At 43.4% G+C, this 8,322-nt stretch overlaps 1 protein-coding gene across 2 annotated transcripts in view; it reads left to right on the top strand.

Moving 5' to 3' along the window:
• ip6k1 (inositol hexakisphosphate kinase 1) overlaps positions 1-2,732 on the top strand; it is a gene marked incomplete in the record, with an annotated part of 36,982 nt that extends 34,250 nt beyond the window's left edge. For both annotated transcript variants that reach the window (XM_024263646.2, XM_024263647.2), the window contains 1 exon segment: positions 1-2,732. In XM_024263646.2, coding sequence (XP_024119414.1) covers positions 1-453 — 453 coding nt within the window.
• Between the last annotated feature and the right edge of the window lie 5,590 nt (positions 2,733-8,322).

Raw genomic sequence — 8,322 nt, 5'->3', positions numbered from 1 at the left:
CCTTCGATTCCCAAACCTGGACATCTCCCAAGCCGGCAGCAGCGTCCCCCTGGAGCACCTTCGGAGCCGCACTGCATTTCAGGATCAGGTGCTGCTGATGGTTGGTGCCAAACCAGTGAGAACACCGATCAGGACCCTCCCCCTGCCCAGGGGACCGGACATGTAGCCCCGCCCCCCTCGCCTCCAACTCCGCCCACCAAGTCAGACTCCGTCACCCGACTCTCGCCCCTCTCTCATGCACCCCTACTGTCCCCAGCCCCCAGCATGGTTTCCCCTCCGCCACACCACCAGCTCCCCCAGGTGGACCTTCGCATGATCGACTTCGCCCACTCCACTTTCAAGGGTTTCCGTGGCGACACGGCCGTCCATGACGGGCCGGACCAGGGCTACGTGTTCGGACTGGAGAGCCTGATCGAGATCCTGGAGAGCCTTCGAGAGGAGAACCTGCCGTAGCCCAGAAGCAGTACTCATGTGTGGGCGTGTCCTCGTGAGAAACACCGCCAATTTTCAAATAAACCTCCTCCGCCCAGAGACGAGCCACTCCGACTCACTTTTAGGCTGTCGGACAAACAGTTCAGGCTAGGCCATGATGTTCTCCAGAACATTCTACAGTCATGTTACCACAGCAACGGCTGAGGGGGTCAAACACATATGGAAAGATGAGGAAACCTTTCTCTGTGTTGTCTCTGTTCTTGTGAAGACCTCCGTGATAAATGCATTCCACCTTGGCGTCTAGCAGATCCTTGCCGCGTTTTGCAGGCGGAGCGGGACGCAGCGACAGACGTGCGTCCCGCTCCGAGCATGGATTTAATTTCCGTCAGTTTGTCATTACCATAGCAGCCTTCCTGTCATGAACACGTCTGAAGAGCTTCATGTTAGCAGTAAGAAGGGATGACCCACTTATGTCTGCGAGGTGTTGAAAAGCAGCTGAGGGGATCATCGGAACAGAAGATTCACAGTTTTATTTTTCTGCTTCTGCAGGAACTGACTGTGACTTTAATTTTACAGCTGGAAATCCACCACCAACCAACTGCTGTTAAATGTGGAGAAGACAGATGAAAATCTGCCATTTGTTTTCTGTCTCAGAGGAACGTCTTCAGAAACACTCACAGACAGAACTTCTCGCTCCAGAACCCGGAGAGCAGAGTGACGTCTTCAGAAAGCTGGTCCTCACCGAGATAGACAAACAGGCGTAAGTGCGAGCAGCTGCTGTTGGAGCCGTCTGACGGCGGAGTGGGACAGAGCATCCGCTCTCATTTCCAGGGACTAACCCCCCCGTCAGTACTCAGCCTTTTGTTTTCTCAAACCAAACCCGGTCTCGTGGACGGACCTTTTCATGCGTTACCTCAAAAACGCTCTCAGAAATGCATCTGAGCTCCAGTCAAAGCAATAGGAGGCAATGAGGGAGTTTCTCCTGCATCCGCCGCAGGAGGAGAGGAGAGACTGAGGAAATCTTCCTCCTCCAGCATCATGGGGACAGGAAGTAGACTTGTTTTTTTTTTTTTTTTGCACAACAGGTTTGGGGATGACAGACGTCAGTCCTGCGTGATGTCGTCCACTGGATCACTGCATGGAGACGCTCTGCCAAACCTGGTTGATCCTCACGTCTGTGATTGTAAACAAATCTCATGAAAAGATCCGCAAAGCTGAAGCAGTCCCTTTTTTAATTGTTGCTTACTAAATATTTAAAAGAAAAAACAGGTTGAGCTGCTTTGGGATAAAAATGTAAAAACACAATCTAAATTTCCTGACAAATCCTCGATTTTAAAAAATCTGCTGGTTTAAATGTTTTTAAATAGTTTTATCCTTGTATGTAAATTCAAAGCTGCCCGGGAGTTCCTCTGGAAACTGTTCTGGATTTGTTCCTACCAAGGAAAGGATCTGGACACCAGCAGAACCCGGCAGTTTCATGAGACTTGTTAGCGATCTCTCAAAAATCGGGGAACACCAGCCATCTTGTGAGTGACTGTTTGATAAAAGTATTTTTCATGTGCTGTATATGTGTATGTACACAGACAGGCATGTACCTCTGTGTTTCAGGGGTTAAGTTTGACTATATGGAGTTGAATTTAAATCTGCCCTGTCTCAAAAGTTCAACAAATATATATATATATATATATATATATATATAAAGTATATATATATTTGTATGTCATTATCTATTGAGAATCATGGTCAGCATATTTAATGACTTCCTGTCGGATCTGATAGATCCAGATTAGATTGTGTTAGCCAATCAGATGTGTCCATTTGTACTCCTTAAAAGAAAAAAAAAGAAAGCAGTCCCTCAGGCTGGCCTTGATGCAGCACTGCCCCCTGCTGGACAGCCTCAGGAACTGGAGTAAAGGGACGGCGTGAAGAGAAGAAATATTTTACTTTGGGTTTAACAAGGTAATAATTTATTTTTTTAAACATGAATCTACCCACACGTGCAGGTTTGTCTTTTACACGTCTGCCCTTCAGAGACATATAGAACAGTCTACAGTATTATAGGACGTTCTGCTGCTTCCGCTGCAGGTTCCAGACCTCACTTTGCTGCACTTCTGCCCGCAGCCCTGCAGGGAAATGTGCGTGTTAGAAATGCTGCAGGAACCGGAGTTCGTTTCCTGTACATCAGCAATGTGAAGATTGTCCTCAGTAAATGGTGGAACATATTTAGCTGCATCTTTCTGTGATTTCATCCTGACTGTGAGAACAGTTGACATGAGAAAGATTAAATCTTTCCAGAAGCTTTTGGCTTGTTTTATTATTTGTTTGTGGGTCGTGGTGATATCATCATCAATGTCTTTAAGCTGTAGATGAACCGATGAACTAAAGTTCAAACTGCCTGTTAACAACAAGATGATTTATTGTGAAAGATGAGGATTTTAGTCTTGTCATTTTCTGGTGCTTCACATTCAGGAACACAGAGGCTGTTTAAAAGATTTCATTTAAAATCAGAACTTCAATTTCTTATATAGCATTTAAGTCATGTTTGGCTTAAGCCACGCCCACCTTTTCAGGTGTCAAACAAAAATGTGCATGCGCCTTAAGGTTAATGTTGGTTTTTTTCCCTGCAAAAGCAAAGACCCTTTCAAGGGAAAAAAACGACACTTTCATTTATCTCAATCTTCAGAGCTACATCTACAGTGGGACAAAAGTATTCAGTCATCCACCAATTGTGCAAGTTCTCCCACTTAAAAAGATGAGAGAGGTCTGTCATTTTCAACACCTCAGCTACGAGAGACAAAAAGAGAAAAAAATCCAGAAAATCACATTGTCTGATTTTTAGAGAATTTACTTGTTGTTTATGGACAAAAGTATTTGGTCACCTTCTGTCACTCACAGACCTGTAACTTCTGTAAGAGAGTCTTCTGTCCTCCACTCATTACCTGTATTAATGGCACCTGTTTGAACTGGTTATCTAAATAAAAGACACCTGTCCACAACCTCAAACAGTCACACTCCAAACGCCACATTGTCAAGAGCTGTCTAAGGACACCAGAAACATGATTGTTGACCTGCACCAGGAAGACTGAATCTGCAATAAATGAGCAGCTTGATGTGAAGAAATCAATCATTAGGAAATGGAAGACAAGATCACTGATCACCTCCCTCCATCTGGGGCTCACAGCAAGATCTCACCCCGTGGGGTCAAAAAGATCACAAGAACGATGAGCTAAAATACCAGAACCCCACGGGGGGCTGGGACCACAGTAACAGAAACTACTATCAGTAACACATTACAACCCCCCCTGCAGTGGCAGACGTGTCCTCCTGCTAAAGCCAGAACATGTGCAGGCCGCCTGAAGTTTGCAAGAGAGCATCTGGATGATCCAGAAGAGGATTGGGAGAATGTCCTGTGGTCAAAGGAAACCAGAACAGAACTTTTTGTAAGAACTCTACTGTTTGGAAGAGGGAGGATGCTGAGCTGCATCCAAAGAACACCATACAGGAAAGAATGAATGAAGCTACGTCTAGTCAGATTCTGAGTGAAAGCCTTCTTCCATCAGCACTGAAGATGAAACGTGGTTGGGTCTGTCACCATGACAGCCATCCCAAACACACTGCAGGGTAACCAAGGAATGGCTTCATAAGAACCATTTCAAGGTCCCGGAGTGGCCTAGCCAGTCTGCAGATCTCAACCCCATACAAAATCTTTTGAGGGAATTGAAACTCTGTGTTGCCCAGCAACAGCCCCCAGACATCTCTGCTCTAGAGGAGATCTGAATGGAGGAGTGGACCAAAACATCAATACTCTCGACCGGGTCTCCCCAAACTTTTTCTTGTGAGGGCCACATAACTGTTTTCTTCTCTGATGGGGGGCCGAGTCGGTTTTGTAAACTAACAGAAAAAGTGAAACAATCTAAATGTTTGTCTAAACGTAAACAATTGTGTTTTTCCAGAACGCCACACACAACCACATTTTAACCATCCCTTTCTGTAATCTTCACAGAGAAAATTAATCTAAAACAGTCCAAAAAGTAAAGCACTGAGTAGTGAATCCTCTCCTGCCATGATTCTTTAGAGGCGTTGGAGAACTGCAGCTCCTCACACAGGACTCTTATAACCATCTGGATCTATTGGCTCTTTAAGTCATTTTTTTGTGTTATTTAATTTATCAATAACTATAAACTCATGCAAAAAATTAATAACTGATGTAAAAAAAATGTTGTAATATTTATAAATGTAAAAGCTGTTATTATTATGTTCAGTTATGGCCCTGCGACAGACTGGAGACCTGTCCAGGGTGAACCCCGCCTTCACCCATCAGCAGCCATGTTAGGCTCCAGCACCCCGCGACCCCGGAAGGGAAGAAGTGGACAAGAAGATGAATGAATGAATGTTCAATTATGTTTATTTTCCTCCCAGATAAAATGTACAAAATATATGATAAGAACAAAAAAACAATTATGTACCGTTCAATTTTTAAAGTAAAACAACACAAAACACTGCAACCACAACCCAAAATGCTAATTACATTGTGCAAAATGAAAAGGGGAAAAATGGAGAAGGTTTGTAAATCATAATAAATGCATTTAAAGTAGCAAATATCTCATCTTTGTGAATCTGATCTTTCTTCTGTCAGTAGTTGATCTGTTCTGGAGAAAGTTGCTCTCATGTTCACACGGGTTGGTTCTGGAGTCGGTTCTGTTAGAAATTCTTTTCTTGCAGATTCTAAATTCTGTCTTCTTATTGTCAATAACAATAAAAGCCTTTCAGATTTATGTCCATTTTTTTAAGTTTTTGTGTCGTTTGTCGTTGATACACTTGCTCTGCTCTGACTCTCCCTCATGTGCACAAATGAGACGTTTAGCGGCGTTACTGATCCAACAGGTGTGTATGTCAGCTGTACACACGTGGAGCGCGTGACTAAAGTGTTGATCATCAAAGAAAAGTGAAGGACATTTTGATAAAAGGGGAGGGGTTGAATATCGATGGCAGAGCTTTAAAAAAAAACAATATCTTAACAGGCTGAAAGTTCATAGGTTTCCTCAAAAATAGCAAAAGTTAAAATTAAACTTTTCGCTGAGATTAAGCAGAATCTCAGTGAGCGCGCGCGACATTTTGGTCTTGTGCGCTCGCGGGGATTCTAGCTCTGCCCGAGCGTAGACAATAGACAGTAGACAGTCCCGCTCATACAGTCAATGTGCGCCAATGGAAAAGGACTTTTGACTATTGGGGGCAAAGGCAGAGGGCTGCACGCGCTCAGTGAGATTCTGCTAGAGCGCGCATCACTTGTGCGCTAGCTAGGGAGCAGCTTACGCACGCGGAAGTAGGCCGTCTCTCGCGCGCGAGGACTTCGCGGCAGGAGCTGGTGGTGCTGGTAAATTGGGTGGTGGCAGCCGCCACCACATATATGCAGGAAAAACCCTGTATGACCAAACATTGAGATGAACTTTTGTTATTGACTGAGTACTTATTTTTCCACCGTGATTTACAAATGAATTATTTAAAAATCAGACAATGTTATTTTCTGGACTTTTTTCTCATTTTGTCTCTCTGTTGATGTGTATCTACCTATAATAAAAAATTACATACCTGTCTCATCTTGTCAAGTGGGGGAACTTGCACAATTGGTGGCTGACTAAATACCATTTTCCCCAATATAAAATCATAGAAACTTCTCACAGCGTTGATGGCACCTAACCACCAGGGGGCGCTACACAGCATATGTAAAAAGCCACACAATCAGCTTTTTACAGCAGATTTTTTTTTTCTTCAAAGTAACTGATTGATTTGATTTTAGATAATGATTCTCTCTGAATGAAAGCTATTGTTTAAAGTTGGGGAAGTGCTTCTTTAAAAAACAAATTGCATTCAGTGAAAAAAAGCCTGCTGTTTTCATAGGTAATTATGAACTACAAACATTAGAACTGTGCCCATGCTTTGGATGAACAGTTAATTTCTGTTTTTAGTGATACAGGAAATTAATAAAAAACAGTTAAGCAGACTCCGGCCCCTGCAGCTGAAGCTGCTGAGATGGGTGGGAATCGTCAAAGTACCCCTAAAAACATCCAAGACAATCCATCCATCCATCCATCTTCTTGACCGCTTTGTCCCTTTCGGGGTCGCGGGGGTGCCGGAGCCTAACCCGGCTGCTGAAGGGCGAAGGCGGGGTTCACCCTGGACAGGTCGCCAGTCTGTCTCAGGGCCTCAATCACACACCCATTCACTCTCACATTCACACCTAGGGACAATTTAGAGTCACCAATGAACCTATGAAGCATGTTTTTGGACGGTGGGAGGAAGCCGGAGTCCCCGGTGAAAACCCACGCATGCACGGGGAGAACATGCAAACTCCACACAGAAAGGTCCCAGCCGGGATTTGAACCGGGGCCTTCTCGCTGTGAGGCAAGAGCGCTAACCACTGCGCCACCGTGCAGCCCCCAAGACAATCAATTTGATTTTATCTTCGATCAACAATGATCTGATCGGCATCACAATCAGTCATTGCTAGTAATTCAGATCCAGCATAAATTCTCAATCAAAATTAAATTCTCTCTTTCACAGCAAACAAACTATCCAGACACAGGAAGCCAGGAGGTCTGGGTTCAGTTTGAGATGAAGCTCTGGCTCCTCATCCTCCTCAAACCTCTGTGGGTTTTCTGTCTTCTTCCAGACCATCAGTGCTTCCTCTGTGGATCTTCTGCTGTTTCTCTGTAGAATGTGTTTCAGGATTTTGGTCTAAAAGTCAGTTTGAAGCTCAACAGTTCCCCCTCAGTGAACCTTAAACCTTAAAGTGCATTTCAGGCATGAAGGAAGCTGTATGGATGTGATGGAGTCTCTCATTGGTCAGAGAAAGCATTACAGTAAGACAATAAAACAGTCCAGGATCCTCGTGAACGTGCTTCACTTCCGTTCACCTTCATGTCTGTTTAACTTTGTTTTATCCCAAACAGAAAAGATGAAATCAAATGTAAATGTAACGAAACATTTTCCTCGTGACATGCAGTCAGGAAAGGCATGTGAGTCTGTGCCTCTCCAGCAAATAATAGCTTAAAAATGCATACATTCAATATATTTCTTGAAATGAAAAATAAATCTGGAGTGAGTTTATTGCAACCGTCCGCCTCTTTCCACGCATCGACCACGAGACCGCGGGATGTAAACAGCTTCTACTATGATAACTATAATTGTTGAAGTCTTTGAGGGGAAAACATCCCAACATTTGATTGTGTCAGCGGTCCTTTTGGATTTACTTACATTTATTCCTTTTTGTCGAGATAAAAGGAGCATTTGGGTGACGCCGCTGCAGAGCAGCATGTGGAGCGGCCCTCCGGGTAATTCTATCCGGCCCTCCAGATCATTTTATTTTATTGTTATTAATGGCCCGATCTTATCTTGCGCTCATTTCTAACTTAATAATTCAGCTTCCAGCATTCACACTAGCATTATCACAGGTGATGCTACATATCTTGTCCATAATTATGTCAACAAGTTATGATTTTAAAGTTTTAAAAATGTTTTTTTAGATAAATAAATGTTTATCCTGTTTATCCCGCGACATAAGGTGGGTTTTGGATTTTGCCTCCCTGTGCGATTGAGTTTGACACCCCTTAGTAACTCTGTAACATTCTTTAGCCTCAATTTCTAAATGGAGGATTTCATTTTTAAACCCCTAAACTTAAGAATTTGTTTAGAGTCGTCTCTGGTAGTGATCTCCACTGAGACAGAGGGACTTTTGACACTGAAGAGAGAAAAGGAAGACTAAACAGGTTATTCATGTGTTTCTTCAGAAGGAGCAGCGTACAGACTTCATTCAAAAAAGTAAGTCAACAATAACAGTCTTGAGGATTTTTTTCTATTCTACTGTTTGTAAACAAAAGAAAAATACTAAAA

Source organism: Oryzias melastigma, unplaced genomic scaffold, assembly GCF_002922805.2.
Source record: "Oryzias melastigma strain HK-1 unplaced genomic scaffold, ASM292280v2 sc00246, whole genome shotgun sequence".
Classification (NCBI taxonomy): domain Eukaryota; kingdom Metazoa; phylum Chordata; class Actinopteri; order Beloniformes; family Adrianichthyidae; genus Oryzias; species Oryzias melastigma.
This window is presented reverse-complemented; position numbering and strand designations above follow the sequence as displayed.